The sequence below is a fragment of the Bufo bufo genome, chromosome 5, assembly GCF_905171765.1.
Source record: "Bufo bufo chromosome 5, aBufBuf1.1, whole genome shotgun sequence".
In the NCBI taxonomy this organism is placed as follows: Eukaryota; Metazoa; Chordata; class Amphibia; order Anura; family Bufonidae; genus Bufo; species Bufo bufo.
This window is the reverse complement of record NC_053393.1, coordinates 71733967-71753531: the sequence shown is the minus strand read 5'-3', so window position 1 is coordinate 71753531 and position 19565 is coordinate 71733967. Positions and strand designations below refer to the sequence as shown.

Genomic DNA, 19565 nt, shown 5'->3' with positions numbered 1-19565 from the left:
GGCTAAACTACACCCTGACAGGCCTGACACCAGCTAACACAGGGAAATGCATACACATAACATTAAATGTAATAAAGACACATTAACCCCTTTTGTGCAGTGCCCACCTTCACCTAGTGGGACACTACACAGAGTGGGCCATGCCGATTGTCCTACGGCGGCTTGATGAAAAATTCCCACACCACCGAGTATGGAACTTTCCCTCCACCACTCTGTGCTGACTGCCTGCTACCGCTGCCTCCGTAAACCCGTGCACCGCTACTTCTTTCCGGACAAGTTGGCTCCAGTCTACCCAGGGCACGTTTGGCTACAGATCTCACACTGCTGCCACCCTGCTGACTCAAGGCCACGCTACCACCCTGCTGGCTCAGCAGCTGCCTCACGCGCAAGCTGCCACCCTCTTCTCCTGATGATGAAGCTCCCTCTTCACCCGGCTCCCACGTGCAATCAGCCACATCATCATCCGCCACTGTCTGCACCTCACTAATGTAACCCTCGCCTGTCTCAGGGCCACGTGCCTGACCGCTTGCAACACCAGCTCCCACACAACTATCATCGTCGCTACCCGCCTGCCTAATGGAGGAAGCAGCAGATCTCTCCTCCTCACCTGTCTGCTGGACATACTGTACTGTAACATTAACTGCAATAGTAAAAGAGCAATAGTATCAGGCCGCAATTTCGCAACCAACTCAGCAACTAGGCCGGAAGAGGCCTGCATCGCATCGCTGAAAGCGGCAAGGAGGTAAGTATGTGAGTTTATATTTTTTTTATTTACACTTTACTAGAGGCCCTATCTAGCACTCATGGGGGCATCTACTGGGGGCCCTATCTTATGTACTGGTGAACATGGGGGGCACTATGGAGGAGGAGGAGCACTATGGGGGCCCTATTTTAAATAATGACACACATGGGGGCACTATGAAGGGGGGGAGTACTATTGGGGCCCTATTTTATATACTGGCACACATGGGGGGCACTATGGAGGGGGAGGAGCACTATGGGGGGCCCTATTTAAAATACTAACACACATGGGGGCACTATGGAGGGGGAGTACTATTGGGGCCCTATTTTATATACTAGCACACATGGGGGGCACTATGGAGGGGAGGAGCACTATGGGGGGCCCTATCTTAGTTACTGGCACACATGGGGGGTTACTATGGAGGGGGAGGAGCACCATGGGGACCTAATCTTATATACTGGCACACATGGGGGGCACTATGGAGAAGTGGGGAGTAGCACTATGGGGGCATCTACTGGTGACCCTATCTTATATACTGGCACACATTATGGGGGCATTTTATACTGGCACATTGTCAGGCACCATGGGGACAAGGGGAGGCACACGATATAGGAGTATTTTATACTGGCGCAAATTATAGGGCACTATGGGGACCTTGGCTTAACTGGGGGCACTAAGAGGGTTTTTTGGGCACACAGTAGGGGGCATTGGCACACATTATGAGGGTACTATGGGGACATTGGCTCTACAGGGGGCACTATGAGGAGGTATTTTTTATACTGCCACACAACAGGGCACTTTTATGTACTGGCGCACATTATAAGTGAGCTACTGGGGGCATTATGGTGGGCTTTATTACAGTTGAGGGACTTTTTTTTAGGACACTGTGTGCCAATAATTATTGAAGGGGAACTATCTGTGTGTAACTTGTATAGGGAGCACAGCAGGCACAATATTAGAGAGGTGTTGATTAGGTGGGAGAATGATGGAAAACTAGGAAACTAAGATGTCTGTCTGTCAAACCCTGCAGAGAGAAGAGATGACGCCTGAAATACGCCTGCTATAGGCATTTTACAGCATCATAAATGACCCCCAAGCTTTATTAGATGACCTGATAAAGTGAAAGTGAAAGTAAGATTGACACAACTAGACAGTTAACCCTTTGTGACAGAACGGCTCAATATTTTTTAATAAAGACCAATTGAAGAAATGATTTTTAGCCCACAAATGAGTAAAATGTAATCAGCAGTGTATAATGTGATGGGAAAATGAATCCTGCCAGCAAAGGAAGCAATATTGATAATAACAATACATTAGTAAGTGCCTGGTATTAACTTTCTCTACATAATAAATGTCATTTGCTGAAGTGACACAACCCCTTGAAGTCTTTGATGTCTATAATTTTTTTTCGCCTTCATTAAATTAGACGTCAGCCATACCATCTTGTTGGATGATACGAGCTATAAACCAGAACTGGTTTGACGCTGATGACTAAAAATTACTTGCAATCCATCCGGCTGTGTGATTCATAGGGCGAATTAGATTGACAGATTTGACATTTTATTTCGCCAAATGTATGAGTATAATAGACTGATTAATTGTAGATAAGGGAATTCGGTGAATAAACAAATTGGATGGAACAATTCACTCTTCCTGACATGACAGAACATCAATTGCTGGATCACTGCTTCGGTCGGTAACAAAGATTTCAACTCAAAATATAAAGCTGCTTGTATATTAGTAAATCAGAAGTAAGAGCAATATATAAAGTCTTGGTAACAGAAACATTGGTATTTTCCTGTTCTGCAGAAGGGACAACAGGCAGTGCGGCCATATTAGTTATTTTCATTTTGGCAAAAAAAATTGCCACCACAAAAATGCAAGCACAGAAAATAAGTTTAGTTTAATGATAGACTAGATATTTAGGAACCATAGGATGCCTAGTGATGACAGGTCCCTACATAACACTATTACATTACTATTACATAACCTCCCCTATTTAAAGGGAATCTTTCACCAGACCTGAGGGTACTACAAATTGTTTATTGTTTATTACTACCAGCAAGGAATGTATGACAAAGGTTGGTAGGAACAGGGTTAACCCCCTGTTCTCCCCTCTTGGTAGCAGTGGGCTGATCCTGCTTCCTGCCAGGAGGGGAAGTTCCTGTGTAAATGTGGTGTGCGTGGAGAGGATGCAGACTGCAGTGCTCCTACTCCTATTTTAGATTTCTCCAGAAAGAACCATTACTAGATTGCCCCAAGTAAAGCCTTGAGATGATAAAGACAGCAGAGTGAACTTCTATATTCAGCTTCTACAGACACTGCTGTCAGGTGAGGGACTACAGATAATACACCCATCACTAGACTACCACTAGGCCAGTATCACCTAAGCGCTAAATTGCCAACAACAAAACTGCCTCTATATTTTGCACTTAGTAAAAGGGATTTTTTACATTCCACTCTAGCCTCATTCTTCAGTGCTACAACTTTCACTGCAACGGACACCAGGGAGCGACAACCTGAGGTAGGACACCATGACACTACATCAGAGCCACTACCACTCCCATCCTCTGCACCGGTTCCCACAGGGGCTCACTGCATAAATTAGCATCACAAACAGGATGAGCCCCTGTGCTTTTATCCCCCAACTTGTTGCTTAAACCCCTGAAAAATGACTATTACTGCTGGGATTCTGGGAACTGCACCACAAGCGAAACTCCAGCACAATAGGGATTAATCGGTCATTTTGGCCATGTGATTCTTATGCTGCCATGCCACCCTTAAAGCGGGAAAAAAAGATTCACCCAGCTCCAGAGCCGCAATTGAAAGCCCCGACTTTACAGAATTTCCTGTGTTACTGCCAACAGGAAATTTGAGCAGCAGCACAATGGTAAGAAGGAGAACAACCCGGATTGGGGGCTTGATGATATGTGGTGACAAGTCCGAAGTTCAGGAGATCCAGGCTGCCCGAGAGAAGCGACAGCTCTCAGCAATACCATTGCCATTATCTCCATCCTCAAGCTCCAGCAGAATCATTTGGGCCACGTGGGCCCTCTTCATTAGCTCAAGCAGCCAGTGATCCTGCAGTTCCGTATGTGGCCACTGGAGGTCACCAGAGAATTACAGATGAAGTCTCCAGTGGAGTTACAGCTGCACAATAACAGCCCTGAGGATTCCACATTTCAGGATCCAGTTGCTGCAAAAGAGGCCATGGGTTCCGACCACGCCTGAAGTTCTTCAGTAAAGCTGAAGAACCTAGGAGCCCGATGAGCTTCAGGAGGGTGAGATACATGAGACTGGCCACTGTTTGTCTGTTTTAATGTTTGGGCCCTATATAGTCACCCTTCTGTCTCTTACCTACAAAAGGCACTCTCTTCATCTATTTCAAGTTGGCACCTATTGAACCTTACCTTCTCAGGTTTAGCAAAAAAAACACCTGACCTTGGTTAAGCAACATTCAAAGTCACGTGCCTCAATGAATGGACTCAAATGCCACACGTGCTCCTTTAGATGTTTTTGCAATGTTACAAGCCAGCACCCAAGGGATGGACCTAAAGGATTACCTGAGCCCCTTGTGCCCATCATTTGTGTTCTTTGTGAAGAACCACAAGTGTAGGAACCGTTGTTCACTGCAACGTTTAAGCATCTTACCCTTTGCCATGGACTCTTTATCCATTTTAGTAGGTAGTAGTAGATGGTTAGCACCCTTCCTTGGCACTAACATGGACTACTCCTTGGAACTTTGGCCTTTTATGTTCCCCTGGTAATTAGAACTGTTAGCTGAGGCCTGTGATGGCTAACCCACAGCACTCCAGCTGTAATAAAAATACAACTCACAAGATGGGGGTCAGTGAGAGATGTGGCCTTGGACATCTGATGCAAAGACTACCAGGAGAAGACTAAGCACAATCTGAGGATGGCTTGACTTTCACCATAGGGGTGTGTAGTACCTCAGACCTGGGGATACTTAACATAGTTAATTGTTATACATAGTACAGTCGTGGCCAAAAGTTTTGAGAATGACAAAAATATTAGTTTTCACAAAGTTTGCTGCTAAACTGCTTTTAGATCTTTGTTTCAGTTGTTTCTGTGATGTAGTGAAATATAATAAACGAAACAAAAGGTGTAGGACGGCTCACCCTTTTCTTGATGATGTATAGGTGCTCCAATCTAGTGCGACACCCTACTCACCAAGTCAATAAAATTTGTAAAAGTGAATGGGCACTCTGATATATGGAGTCACATGTAGAAGTTGATCAATATCAAAAATGTATTAATATCACACAATGGTATATAGATACTCGCTGTTAAAAAGACCCTTGGTGGACCTGGATCTTATATGGCATGTATAAATTGTAAACACACAATAAAAGTGAAAATAAAAATAAATAAAAGTGAAAATAAAAATTGTACAATCGATATAAAATAATATATATAAAATGTGGATAGATGGTTGGTCTCCTCCTATCAGGATCCCATACAGGGAGGAACCAAATTATTGGCATGATGTGGAAGCTGTATCACACAATTTCTAGGACCATAATAAGCATAATTAGCTCCACAGTATATGTAGCCTGGTCAATTCTATGTTGAAAAAGCCTCTGATGTAGTAAGGCAGCTTATGGATAATGTCCACAGGTTTTCCTGTATAGTATGAAGTCAAGTTCATAAATTCCTCAGCAGTGCGTAAATGGTGATCCTGAGATCACTGTACAAACCCAGGTCTGCTAGTCAGAGGATACCAGTCCTTTCTTATTTCACAGTTGTATTTGTATGTAGGTGGTAGCGGTAAACAGAGCTTATGAGCAATGTCACTTTCAGATATATCATCAATCCTTTGCTCTGTATGAGTTGTACAGCAGAAAGTGACTGTTAAGGCAGTTTAGTCAGCTCTCAGTGTAAGGAGATAGTACTCACGTTTTGCAGCTTCAATTCGTGGCGTCCCACGTGCTGTAACTGAGATGGTAAGCTTACCTACTGCTTTATCCAATGCAAGGATCTTTCCTTTAGTTGTATATCGGATCTTTAGTCCTCTGCTGGATTGTAGCAAGTTATAACTGTATCGGGCTGTTGCATTCGCGGTCCCGATAGTTCGGCTCGTTATACGGTCAGTGGGATTCTTTTGGCGTCCCACGTGTCTCGGAGTCTCTAGAGCCCCAGTGCTTGGTGGTAAGACGGCTGTATGCCTATTCCTATCAGAATAGCAGTACCGGGTTTCCGCTGGTGGATACCTTTAATGAAGCGCTTCACTTGTGGACAATTCGATCGGTATTGTCCGGCATGTGTCCGGCTATTTCAATCCGATGACCGAGTGTTTACGGTCATTGGATGTAAAACACTCGGTCATTTGATTGAAATAGCCGGACACATGCCGGACAATACCGATTATGGGCCTAGAAATTGTGTGATACAGCTTCCACATCGTGCCAATAATTTGGTTCGTCCCTGTATGGGATCCTGATAGGTGGAAACCAACTATCTATCCACATTTTATATATATTATTTTATATCGATTGTACAATTTTTATTTTCACTTTTATTTATTTTTATTTTCACTTTTATTGTGTGTTTACAATTTATACATGCCATATAAGATCCAGGTCCACCAAGGGTTTTTTTTAACAGCGAGTATCTATATACCATTGTGTGATATTAATACATTTTTGATAGTGATCAACTTCTACATGTGACTCAGAGTGCCCATTCACTTTTACAAATGTAGTGAAATATAATTACACGCACTTCATACGTTTCAAAGGCTTTTATCGACAATTACAAGACATTTATGCAAAGAGTCAGTATTTGCAGTGTTGGCCCTTCTTTTTCAGGACCTCTGCAATTCGACTGGGCATGCTCTCAATCAACTTCTGGGCCAATTCCTGACTGATAGCAACCCATTCTTTCATAATCACTTCTTGAAGTTTGTCAGAATTAGTGGGTTTTTGTTTGTCCACCCGCCTCTTGAGGATTGACCACAAGTTCTCAATGGGATTAAGATCTGGGGAGTTTCCAGGCCATGGACCCAAAATGTCAACGTTTTGGTCCCCGAGCCACTTAGTTATCACTTTTGCCTTATGGCACGGTGCTCCATCGTGCCGGAAAATGCATTGTTCTTCACCAAACTGTTGTTGGATTGTTGGAAGAAGTTGCTGTTGGAGGGTGTTTTGGTGCCATTCTTTATTCATGGCTGTGTTTTTGGGCAAAATTGTGAGTGATCCCACTCCCTTGGATAAGAAGCAACCCCACACATGAATGGTCTCAGGATGCTTTACTGTTGGCATGACACAGGACTGATGGTAGTGCTCACCTTTTCTTCTCCGGACAAGCCTTTTTCCAGATGCCCCAAACAATCGGAAAGAGGCTTCATCTGAGAATATGACTTTGCCCCAGTCCTCAGAAGTCCATTCACCATACTTTCTGCAGAAGATCAATCTGTCCCTGATGTTTTTTTTGGAGAGAAGTGGCTTCTTTGCTGCCCTTCTTGACACCAGGCCATCTTCCAAAAGTCTTCACCTCACTGTGCATGCAGATGCGCTCACACCTGCCTGCTGCCATTCCTGAGCAAGCTCTGCACTGGTGGCACTCCGATCCCGCAGCTGAATCCTCTTTAGGAGACGATCCTGGCGCTTGCTGGACTTTCTTGGACGCCCTGAAGCCTTCTTAACAAGAATTTAACCTCTTTCCTTGAAGTTCTTGATGATCCTATAAATTGTTGATTGAGGCACAATCTTAGTAGCCACAATATCCTTGCCTGTGAAGCCATTTTTATGCAACGCAATGATGGCTGCACGCGTTTCTTTGCAGGTCACCATGGTTAACAATGGAAGAACAATGATTTCAAGCATCACCCTCCTTTTAGCATGTCAAGTCTGCCATTTTAACCCAATCAGCCTGACATAATGATCTCCAGCCTTGTGCTCGTCAACATTCTCACCTGAGTTAACAAGACGATTACTGAAATGATCTCATCAGGTCCTTTAATGACAGCAATGAAATGCAGTGGAAAGGTTTTTTTGGGATTAAGTTAATTTTCATGGCAAAGAAGGACTATGCAATTCATCTGATCACTCTTTATAACATTCTGGAGTATATGCAAATTGCTATTATAAAAACTTAAGCATGCAACTTTTCCAATTTCCAATATTTTTGTCATTCTCAAAACTTTTGGCCACGACTGTACTTTTCATGGCTATTACTAAAATGTGTTCATTGCTATTAATAGTTTGTTTCCTGGCTATTACTACCAGCAAGGAAGGTATGGCAAAGGTTGGCAGGAACAGGGTTAAACACCCTGTTCCTCTCCTCTTGGTTGAAGTAGGCTGGAGGGGGGGGGGGGGGGGGGTTCCTATCTAAAGAGAGGGAGAAGGATGCAGACTGCAGGGCTCCTTCTCCCACAGATGATTCTCAGTAAAGAACCATTTAGTAGATTGTGTCTGGTAAACCTTGAGAAGATAAAGACAGCAGAGTAAACTGCTGTGAGGTGAGGGAACACGACTAAAGACACCCTTGTCACCAAAACAACCACTAGGCCAGTATCACCTAAGTGCTGAATTGCCAACAATCAACCTGTTTCTATATCCTTGCTGGTGCCAGGCAAGAATTGTACTAAAGCCTGCTGCAACTGTATGTATTTTCAAGTTCCACATTGTGCTTAGTAAAATGGACTTTGTTATGTTCAACTCTGGCCTCCTACTACAACTTTCACTGCAAAGGACTCCAGTGAGCGACGGCCTAAGGTAGGACACCGTGACTCTACAAAACTACATCAGGGCCCTACCACTCCCATGGGGGCTCGCACAGGGCTCCCACTGGGCTCCCACGGGGGCTCACCGCATATCTGTTTGTGTCCTTTATCAGGGGACATGTCCTTTCCCAGGGGTGTGTCCTTTCTGCTGTATCTCTTTCCCTGTAACTGTCACAGCTTTTAACAGAAGACATGGCGAGGGTGAGAGGGTGTGACCACCTCCCTGAGGTGGATAGAGGAACAAGGAAAAGAACAAACCCTTTTTCATGGCACAACCCCTTTAAGTTCCCAATCCACCCCTGCACATAGGCTGTGGTGGCTTGTCTGTTTTTGATGATCCTTTGAGGACCCACACCATAGTGGAAGTAGTAGCATTTTGCCACTAGGACCAGGAAAAAAATATTGTAAGCAATGCCGGAGCCGAGGCTACTTGTGCCATGACCAAAAATGGCAGAGATTCTGTATACAATTGCCCTCACTTCAAGACATAAAATGTAATTTACCTTTTTTCTATGCCGTGCGGTGCCTCTGGAGCAGTCACAAACATACAATACTGCTGCAGCAGTTTTCTAGAATCTCACATAAATTACAGAATTTCACACTAGAGTGGAATAAACTACGTCAGGTTTTGTCTCACTGGTTTGTAAAGAAATGATGGCTGACTGCAGGCTGTCCTTGCTTTCCTTCAACAGAACTTGAAAATGTCAGCTGTTTATAGAGCAAATCTGGGAAAATGAAACTAGGATGCTGGGGTCAGATATTAAAGAGTGGCTGTCAGCAGTATCAATCCTGTTAAACAAGACATTCTTCCTGGCAGGGTTGACCCGGCTCATTAAAATTATATCTCTCCTGTGAAAATCAGTTCCAGCGTTCCTGCGAAAAAGATTTTTCTTCTTTATGCAAATGAGGGCTTCAGTGCACTGAGAGGCGGAGCCTAGCCCCTCTATGCACTTCACCTCTTAGTGCACTGAAGCCCTCATTTGCAAAAAAGAGTACAATTCTTTTTTTCACATGTATACCACAGCCAATTTTCACAAGACAAGTATCATTTTAATCAGCAGGATCAACCCAACCAGCTGCATGCCTAATTTCCTAGGGTTGATCTTGCCAATAGGTGATCTTTAAAAGACATACTTCTATAATTAGAATATTCATCATACAACATGATGCCACACTGACTTGCACAATGGAGAACATTTATCACTTTTGACTTTTTTTTTTGTCTGATTTGCTGTAATTTAAGCAAAATTTATCAAATATAGCCTGTTGTCACATGCACCTAACAAGCAAATCTACATCAACTATGAGCTTGTGTAGATTTGGACTATAATTTTACTTAGTTTCTGGTGTACATTATAGTATATCTATATGTATTACCGGCTCCCCTTTAAGGGGTTGTCCCACGAACAATATTTTACAGTTCTCAAACCAACCCCTGGATCTGAATGCTTTTGTAATTGCATATAATTAAAAATGTAATACAGCTACTGATTTATTCACTGAAATCTATCTGTATAGCGCCACCTGCTGTTTGCTCTTTTTCTAATTTCTCTGTCCTACTCACTGAGACTAAAGCACATGCTCATTTCCATCCTTCAACTGCCACCAACTGCAACAGAAAGGACATGCCCCCTCAAAAAGGACCCCCCCCCCCCCTTCCCCCAAGCCTTAAATAAATCTAGCAGAACAATTGGAGCAATGACTGGGGAGATCTCTGGATCCATGTGAGGTACAGGGCTGGTTCTAGCGTTGTTAGAAAGAAGTCGTCATGTACAGTACAGATTATGTATGATTTTCACTTTTTACCTTAATCATGGGATAACCCCTTTAACCCCTTAGGGACCCATGACGTACCGGTACGTCATGGGTTTAAAACTACAATGCGGCGCGGCGGGGGTTAATCGGAACAGGATGTCCGCTGAAATCATTCAGTGGGCATCCTGTCACAACGCCGGGGGAGGGGGGGGTCATGTGACCCCCCCCCGTATCGGCGATCTCAGCAAACCGCAGGTCAATTCAGACCTGCGGTTTGCTGCGTTTCCGGTCCATTCGGGTCTCCAATGACCTGATGAACCGGAAAAGGACGGTGATCGGTGGTGTGATTACACACCACCAATCACAGTCCGAGCATTTGGGGGCGGCGGTGCTGGCCGTGGTGCTTATTGGTGCTGTCCTTAGTGCTGGAGAGAGGCGGGAGATTCAAACTCCCGGCGCTCCTCTCTCCCCTCCTCTTCCTGCTGCTGCACCTGCACCGTCCTCACCAGCTCTTGCGATCCCCCCGTCGGCACCCATCACCCTCCAGGTAGGTTAGGGTCAGTGAGGGAGAGGCACGATTAGGCAGGGATAGAAGGAAGAGTTAATTAAGGGAGAAAAAAAAAAAACTTTAACTGATTTATTGTTTTTGGTGGTCTCTGGTGGTTGGGGTCCACAGCACTTGAGACCCTAGACCCACCCAGGGGTGCTGCCACTTGCCCCACCACAGACCCCCCCCCCCCCTCCAGCCCCCCCACCACCACTTTTTTTTTGCGTGCACTGACTGTGGCCGGCACTCTTAGCGTCCGGCCACTGTTAGCGCATCGCCCGCCTTTGAACTTTCTTTTTTTTTCTAACACTTGTCCCTTTTTTTTTTTTTACTTTTTAGTACGTGAACACCCGTGCCCCACACACACGCACATACAATAAATTTTTACATGCACGCACATACACACGCACACACACATACCCATGGCCCGCCGGATGTTCTCGGTGGAGGAGGCATACGCCCAGCTTGCCTCCGACTCCGAGAGCCCCAGTGAGGATGAGGATGACCCCACGTTCCTCTTGTCATCCGCATCCTCCTCATCATCATCTGATGACGATGAGCCCCCAAGGCGGCGGAGACAGGGGCCCCACATACTAGGGACCCTGTGGCCCACACCAGTACGAGCCGCCCTGGCGCTCGTACTGGTTTCCCGGACCACCAAATAAGCCCACCGGAGCCCCCTGCCGGTGAACTTAGCTGGTGTCCCCCAGTGGATTTTGAGCCCGAGATTCTGTATTTTGTTGGCAATCCAGGAATCCAGACTCCCACAGTGGGCTTCACTGAAATTGACTTTTTTAGTTTTTTTTTCAGTGACCCATTTGTGAATCTGATGGTGGAGCAGACGAACCTGTACACCCAACAGTTCGTTGCTCAACACCCGGGCTCCTTTTTGGCTAGACCCGGTGGCTGGACGTCGGTCAGTGCAGCCGAGATGAGGACATTTTGGGGCCTCGTGCTGCACATGGGTCTAGTGCAAAAACCCAGTGTCAGGCAATACTGAAGTGGGGACGTCCTCTACCAGACCCCACTCTACAGTATGGCCATGACACGCCCCCGGTTTGAGGCCATCCGGAAATATCTGCATTATTCGGGTAAATTTGCGCAGGCCTACGTACCTGGAAGGGAGGTCGTGGTTGATGAGTCTCTCGTTGCGTTCTAGGGGAGACTCAGTTTCCGCCAATACATTCCCACTAAGCGGGCGAGGTATGGCGTGAAAATGTACAAAATTTGTGAGAGTACCTCAGGGTACACTTACAAATTTTGTGTGTACGAGGGGCGAGATTCCCGTATTCAACCCCCAGAATGTCCCCCCACTCTGGGTGTTAGCGGGAAACTCGTGTGGGACCTTATGCACACACTGTTAGATAAGGGTTACCACTTGTACGTGGATAACTTTTATACTAGCATTCCCTTGTTCAGGTCCCTTTCCGCCAGATCCACGTCCGCTTGTGGGACCGTGCAGAAAAATCAGCGCGGCCTCCCTGCCCACTCCCTTCAGGTACCTATCCCCAGGGGTGAGACCCGTGCACTTACCAGTGGAAACCTGTTGCTGGTCATGTATAAGGACAAGAGGGATGTCCTTATACTGTCCACAATCCACGGTAACAGCATCACCCCTGTCCCTGTGCTAGGCACCGCGGCAACGGTGTATCGTCGACTACAATCGGTATATGGGAGGAATTGATCTCTCTAATCAAGTCCTTAAGCCATATAACGCCATGCGCAAAACCCGGGCATGGTACAAAAAAGTTGCAGTCTACTTGGTACAGGTTGCCTTGTACAACGCTTTTGTACTATCGCTGGCAGCACAGGGACATTCCTCCAATTCTATGAGGCAGTCCTCAAGGACCTGATTTTTTCTGACCGGGAAAGAGCAGGCCAAAGTACCTCGGGAACTGGAGGCGCCCGGATCGTCCCTGGCCAACATTTTCCAGGTGTGGTCCCCCATACTGGAAAGAAGGGATGAACCCAAAAAAGATGCAGAGTGTGTCACAAGAGGGAGATACGGAAGGACACCACCACTCAATGTGACACTTGCCCCGATCATCTGGGCCTCTGCGTTATCAATTGCTTCAGGGAGTATCACACTTCCATGAAGTACTAAATTTTTATAATCCCCAACAGTCCCCTAGAGAACATAAAAAACTATGGCTCTCAGATTTTTTTCCAAAAATATTAGTTTTAGTGCAGGCATCCTCAAACTGCGGCCCTCCAGATGTTGTAAAACTATAACTCCCAGCATGCCCAGACAACCTACAGCTATCAGCAGGGCATGGTGGGAATTGTAGTTTTACAACATCTGGAGGGCCGCAGTTTGAGGATGCCTGCTTAGTGTCTCCAAAGTCTGAGAGCCATACATCTTGGGCATCGCTGCGTCCATAAAAATCTTCTCTATAAAAATACCCTATAAACTAGCCCTTCGATAAACGCCTTTAAAAAAATCAAATAAAAACGATGTAAAAAAAAGCAATTTTTTGTTGTCACCTTGGATCCCAAAAAGTGTAATAACAAGCCATTAAAAAGTCATATGCACCCCCAAATAGTGCCAATCAAACCGCCATCTCATCCAACAAATGAGCCCCTACATTAGATAGTCGCCCAACAAAAAAAAAAACTGTAGCTCCCAGGCTATGGAGATACTAAAATGATTTTTTTGGTTCCTCAAATGATAATATAGTGTAAAATCTAAATAAATTTAAAAAAGTAGACATATTAGGTATCTCCGCCACTGTAAGAATCTCCCCTATAAAAATAACATTTAACCCAACCCCCCCGGATGTACAGCGTTAAAAAAAAAAAAAAAAAAACGTGTAAAAAAATTCCATTTTTGGTCACCTAACATCACAAAAAGTGTAATAGCGAGCGATCAAAATGTCATATGCACCCCCAATTAGTGGCAATAAAACCACCATCTCATCCCGCAAAAAATGAGCCCCTACATTAGATAGTCGCCCAACAAAAAAAAATAAAACTGTAGCTCTCTGGCTATGGAGAAACAAAAATATTTTTTTTTTGTTCCTAAAATGATAATATAGTGTAAAATCTAAATACATTTTAAAATGTAGACATATTAGGTATATCGCCGCGTCCGTAAGAATCTTCCCTATAATTTTTTTTTGACCAAACCCATCGGATGAACAGCGTTAAAAATCTAAAATGAAAACAGTGCCAAAATACCAATTTTTGGGCAAAATTTTCATTTGAAACCTTTTTTTCCGGTAATAAAGCAAGGGTTAACAGACAAACAAAACTAAATATTTATTGCCCAGATTCTGTAGTTTGCAGAAACACCCCATATGTGTTCGTAAATGGCTATATAGCCACACGGCAGGGCATAGAACGAAGGGAACGCCATATGGTTTCTGGAAGGCAGATTTTGATGGACTGGTTTATTTACACCATGTCCCATTAGAAGCCCCCCTGATGTAGCCTAGACTAGAAACTCCAAAAAAGTGACCCCCATCTAAAAAACTACACCCCTCAAGGTATTCAAAAGTTACTTTACAAACTTTGTTAACCCTTTAGGTGTTCCACAAAACTAAATAGCGAATGTAGAAACAATTTTAGAATTTAAATTTTTTGTTACCTTGCCTCAAAAAAGTGTAATATAGAGCAACCAAATATTCAGATTTACCCTAAAATAGTCCCAAAACAACAACCACCTTATGCCATAGTTTCCTAGATGGGGTCACTTTTATGGAGTTTCTACTCTAGGGGTGCAGCAGGGGGTTTGAAAGGGTACATGGTGTAAATAAACCAGTACAGCAAAATCTGCCTTCCAAAAACCATATGGCGTTCCCCTTCTTCTATGTCCTGCCATTTAGCCAAATAGTAGTTTAGGACCACATATGGGGTGTTTTTGCAAACTACAGAATCAGGGCAACCCATATTGAGTTTTATTTGGCTGTCAACCCATTTTTTCCAGTAATAAAGTAAGGGTTAAAATGGAAAATTTTCCAAAAAATAGAAATTCCAAAATTGTTTCTCCATCTGCCATTAACTCTTGTGGAACACCTAAAGGGTTAACAAAGTTTGTAAACCCAGTTTTGAATACCTTGAGGGGTGTACTTTCTTAGATGGAGTCACTTTTTTGGAATTTCTATTCTAGGGGTGCAACGGGGGGCTTGAAATGGGACATGGTATAAACAAAACCAGTCCTGCAAAATCTGCCTTCCAAAACCCATATGGCGTTCCCCTCCTTCTATGTCCTCCCGTTTGGCCAAACAGTAGTTTAGGACCATATATGGGGTGTTTTTGAAAACTAGCAACCCATATTGAGTTTTGTTTGGCAGTTAACCCTTACTTTATTATGGGGGAAAATGGATTAAAATGGAAAATTTTACAAAAAATAGAAATTCCAATTTTTTTTCTCCACCTGCCATTAATTCTTGTGGAACACCTAAAGGGTTCACAAAGTTTGTAAACCCAGTTTTGAATACCTTGAAGGGTGTACTTTCTTAGATGGAATCACTTTTTAGGAATTTCTATTCTAGGGGTGCAACGGGGGGCTTGAAATGGGACATGGTATAAACAAAACCAGTCCTGCAAAATCTGCCTTGCAAAAACCATATGGCGTTCCCCTCCTTCTATGTCCTCCCGTTTAGCCAAACAGTAGTTTAGGACCACATATGGGGTGTTTCTGCAAACTACAGAATCAGGGCAACCCATATTGAATTTTGTTTGGCTGTTAACCCTTGCTTTGTTCCTGGAAAAATTGATTATATTGGAAAATGTTTGAAAAAATCGAAATTCTTAAATTTTATGTCTATTTGCCATGAAGTCTTGTGGAAGACCTAAAGGGTTAACCAAGTTTGTAAAAATCAGTTTTGAATACCTTGAGGGGTGTAGATGGAGTCATTTTTGGGTGGTTTCTATTATGTAAGCCTCACAAAGAGACTTCAGATCTGGACTGGTCCATAAAAAGTGGGATTTGGAAAATTTCTGAAAAAATTTCAAAATTTGCTTCTAAACTTCTAAGCTATGTAACATCCCCAAAAAATAAAATGGCATTCCCAAAATGATAAAAACATGAAGTAGACATATGGGGAATGTAAAGTCATCAAAATTTTTGGGGGTATTACTATGTACAGTATTACAGAAGTAGAGAAACTGAAACGTTGAAAATTGCAAAATTTTCCAAATTTTTGGTAAATTTGGTATTTTTTTAGCAGAAAAATTTACTTTTTTGACCCAATTTTAGCGGTGTCATGAAGTACAATATGTGATGAAAAAACAATCTCAGAACGGCCTGGGTAAGTCAAAGCGTTTTAAAGTTATCAGCACTTAAATTGACACTGGTCAGATTTGCAAATAATTCCTTAAGGGGTTAAGAGTGGCGTAAAAAAAAAAAAAAAGTTGTTTTAAAATTTGCGACCTCTGGATAGGTCATCAGTATCTCATCGTAAGGGGCCAACACCCTGAACCCCGAGGCTCAGCTGTTTGAGAAGGCACGGGTGCTTGTAGTAGTGCTGCGGCCTATTCGCAGCTCACCAAGTGCAGTGCCGTACATTGTATAGCGGCTATGCTTGGTATCTTGCTTAGCCCCATTCACTTATATGGGGCTGCGCTGCGCCTAGGCAATGTGACAAGGAACGTGTCGTCACTGGCCTTGAGAAAGCTGAGAGAAGGTTGTGGCGCTACTGTAAGCGCCGCTGCCTTCTCAAACAGCTGATCCTCCGGGGTCCCGGGTGTCGGACCCCTACCGGCCAGATACTGAAGACCAGAGGATGGGTCATTACTGTAAAACTCCTGGAAAACTGTTTTTCCTCTACAACTTTCAGTGCATCTGCCGACTATTCCATTTTCCCTTTATCAGTGAATATCTGGGAGCTACTCAAAGGGCTGGATCTGTAATCTTTATCCCTGAAGTCCTGACAGCTCATGAACATTTAAGTGAATTTCTTATCAAACCGATAAGAATTTAGCTAAGGCTACTTTCACACTCGCGTTTGGTGTGGATCCGTCTTGTATCTGCACAGACGGATCCGCACCAATAATGCAAACACTTGTATCCGTTCATAACGGATCCGTTTGCATTATTCATTAAAAAAAAAGTCTAAGTCAAAACGGATCCTGCTTGACTTACATTGAAAGTCAATGGGGGACGGATCCGTTTTCAATTGCACCATATTGTGTCAGTGAAAAACGGATCCGTCCCCATTGACTTACATTGCAAGTCAGGACGGATCCGTTTGGCTCTGCATTGTCAGACGGTCACCAAAACGCTGCAAGCTGCGTTTTAGTTACCGTCTAAAAAACACAACGGAGACCAAACGCAGCCAAATTGATGCCTTCTGAACGGATCCTTATCCATTCAGAATGCATTGCGGCTGAATTGATCCGTTTTCGGCCGCTTGTGAGAGCCCTGAAACGAATCTCACAAGCGGACCCAGAAACGCCAGTGTAAAAGTAGCCTAACATGAATGTTAATGGAATCAGGAAAGGCTGCAGATTGAGTCAATCAGAGCAGTTCTTTGACTGATTCTCTGAGAAGGAGAAAGTAGAATTTTGTCTATCGGTCAAAAGATATGATCACATGATGAACAATCATTTGCTTGCTCGTCGGGTGATCGGCAGCACATTTACAGTGGACAATTATTGGGAACAACTTTCTATTTCCAGATACGAAGCACTCTCATTGATTTTAGCCACATAGTCGAGTTTGGAGTAAGGTGTAATAAATATGCAAAATCAATATGATTACCAATATGATAAGAAATCAGTTCTGTGCTCTGTTAAAGGGGTTATCTGGAACTTTGATATTGATGACATCCTAAGACACCCCCGCTGTTTGAAGAGGCCGTTACGCTCACTAGACCTCTGGTGAGCGCTGAGGTCTCTTCACAGTTTACCAAGCATAGTGCCGTACATTGTATACTGGCTGTGCTTGGTACTGCAGCTTAGCCCCATTCAATTGAATGGTACTGAGCTGCACCTAGGCCACATGACTGATGTACAGTGAAGTCAATGACCTAGGAAGAGGCCTTCCACTCTTCCAACAGCCAATTGGTGGGAGTCCCAGGAGTTGAACCCCTGCCGATCTGATATTCATGATCTATCCTGAGGATAGGTCATCAATATCAAATTATCGAATAAACATTGTAAAGTGCAGGCTCACTGCTTTAGCCAGTGAGTCTGGCCTAGGCAGCCGAAATGTGAGGAGCTACAGTGGTCTGCGCAGTGTGGGGCCTATTACAAGGGGCTCTCCATCCCTACATACTGAGGACAAGTGCTAAACCTCTGTTAGAGGGAAACAAAGAAGCCATAGAATTTTTAGGACCATAAAGGACCGTGCGTAATAGCAAAGGCAGCACACATTTATGGTTTTGGACTTTGCTGCTTGTGGAAAGGGAGAATTGCCTCTTGCACCCACCATACTTTGAAGACAGATTGGCCAGCCGATCTAAGATCTGCACCCTGAAGTAGGAATTGCAGAAAGAGTTAATGAGGAAGGAATAGCACACATTTGAGCAATTTGGAAAATTGAATGGATTTAACAGAGAAAAAGAGATATATACAGCTTTGGGAAGATTGTGTGTATTTGGAGAGACTGAGAAATCAGTAAATCTTGTTGGACTTGTTACTTTACACTGGCTTCCTTATTGCCTTGCACCCAACATCTGCACCGCTGCTCGACCTTCAATACCAGAGAGTCCTGCCATGCACCCATCTACCTAACATCAAGGGCACCCCACCTACCCCCAGTCAGGAGCCCCAATACCAGGCTGTGCCTAGAGGGAAGAAAGGGTGCACCCTACTTTACTTCACAGGGAGCATTGAAGTGAGGATAGCCACTGTGAAACACTTCAACTCCTATCAGTCCCACAACTACCACTCCCAGCTCTTCCCTCGCAGGTCGTTGCACATTCCCCCATTTAAGCCTGCTAAAATCAGACCCTGGCCACTCTTGTAGCATTGTACCTCGGTAGTCCTGCACACACTCTTCTGTTTTTGTGCCTTCGTTCCTGTGGAGTAGACTGTTGGCTTCCCACATTGTGTTCCTGAATTTGTTTTCTTGAGGGTTTCTTTGCCGGAGGATGAGACCGTAACACACGTCTGAGTTGACTTCCCATCTTCCATAATACCTAAAGCAAAAAAATATAAGTCACCGAATAAGTATCTATTCATGTAGCTAAGAAAAAATAGACACAATATAATAAGATTCAGTTAAGAAAAAAATAGATGCAATATAATAAGATTTAATTAAGAAAAATAGATGCAATATAATAAGATTTAATTGAGAAAAAATAGATGCAATATAATAAGATTTAGTTAAGAAAATATACGTAGACATAATACAATAAGACCACAAGGTAAATGGCCAGATGGAAGCATCAGTTCAGGTTGGTCTGGGCTTCTGCAGTATACTGAGCTATACATAAAACCTTTTTAATGTGCAATCAATTTTAAAGCTGATGGGCCGTATTGAAATTGGCTGGAAAGAATCACTTTGCTGCTGTGGATGCATGTACAGTATCGTCAACATGACTGCTTGTTATACTGAAAAGTGCCGCCAGCTGTCATGAGACAGAACGGACTCGTACTAGCAAAGTGTGATTAATCTAGCCAGTTGCTCAAATATCCCTGTGGACAATTTCTCTTTCTGTCCTTTGACCTCAGAAACATATCATGGCCTCGTTCACACTTCAGCGAATCACAGATGTGTTCTCCACGTACAGCACACGTAACCACTTGACTTTTAATATGTCTGTCCACATATCAGCGGTTTTCCACAGACTGTGGGTCAATGGAAAAATCAAGGATATGTGCACCACTTT

General features: G+C 43.9%; 1 protein-coding gene across 1 annotated transcript in view; it reads right to left on the bottom strand.

The window, feature by feature from the left end:
- The window catches only part of BAALC (BAALC binder of MAP3K1 and KLF4), a 121004-nt gene that overhangs the window by 20988 nt on the left and 80451 nt on the right, over window positions 1-19565 (bottom strand). The window contains exon 2 of the mRNA XM_040432255.1: window positions 18709-18872. Coding sequence (XP_040288189.1) covers window positions 18709-18872 — 164 coding nt within the window. The remainder of the gene's footprint in view (window positions 1-18708; window positions 18873-19565) is intronic.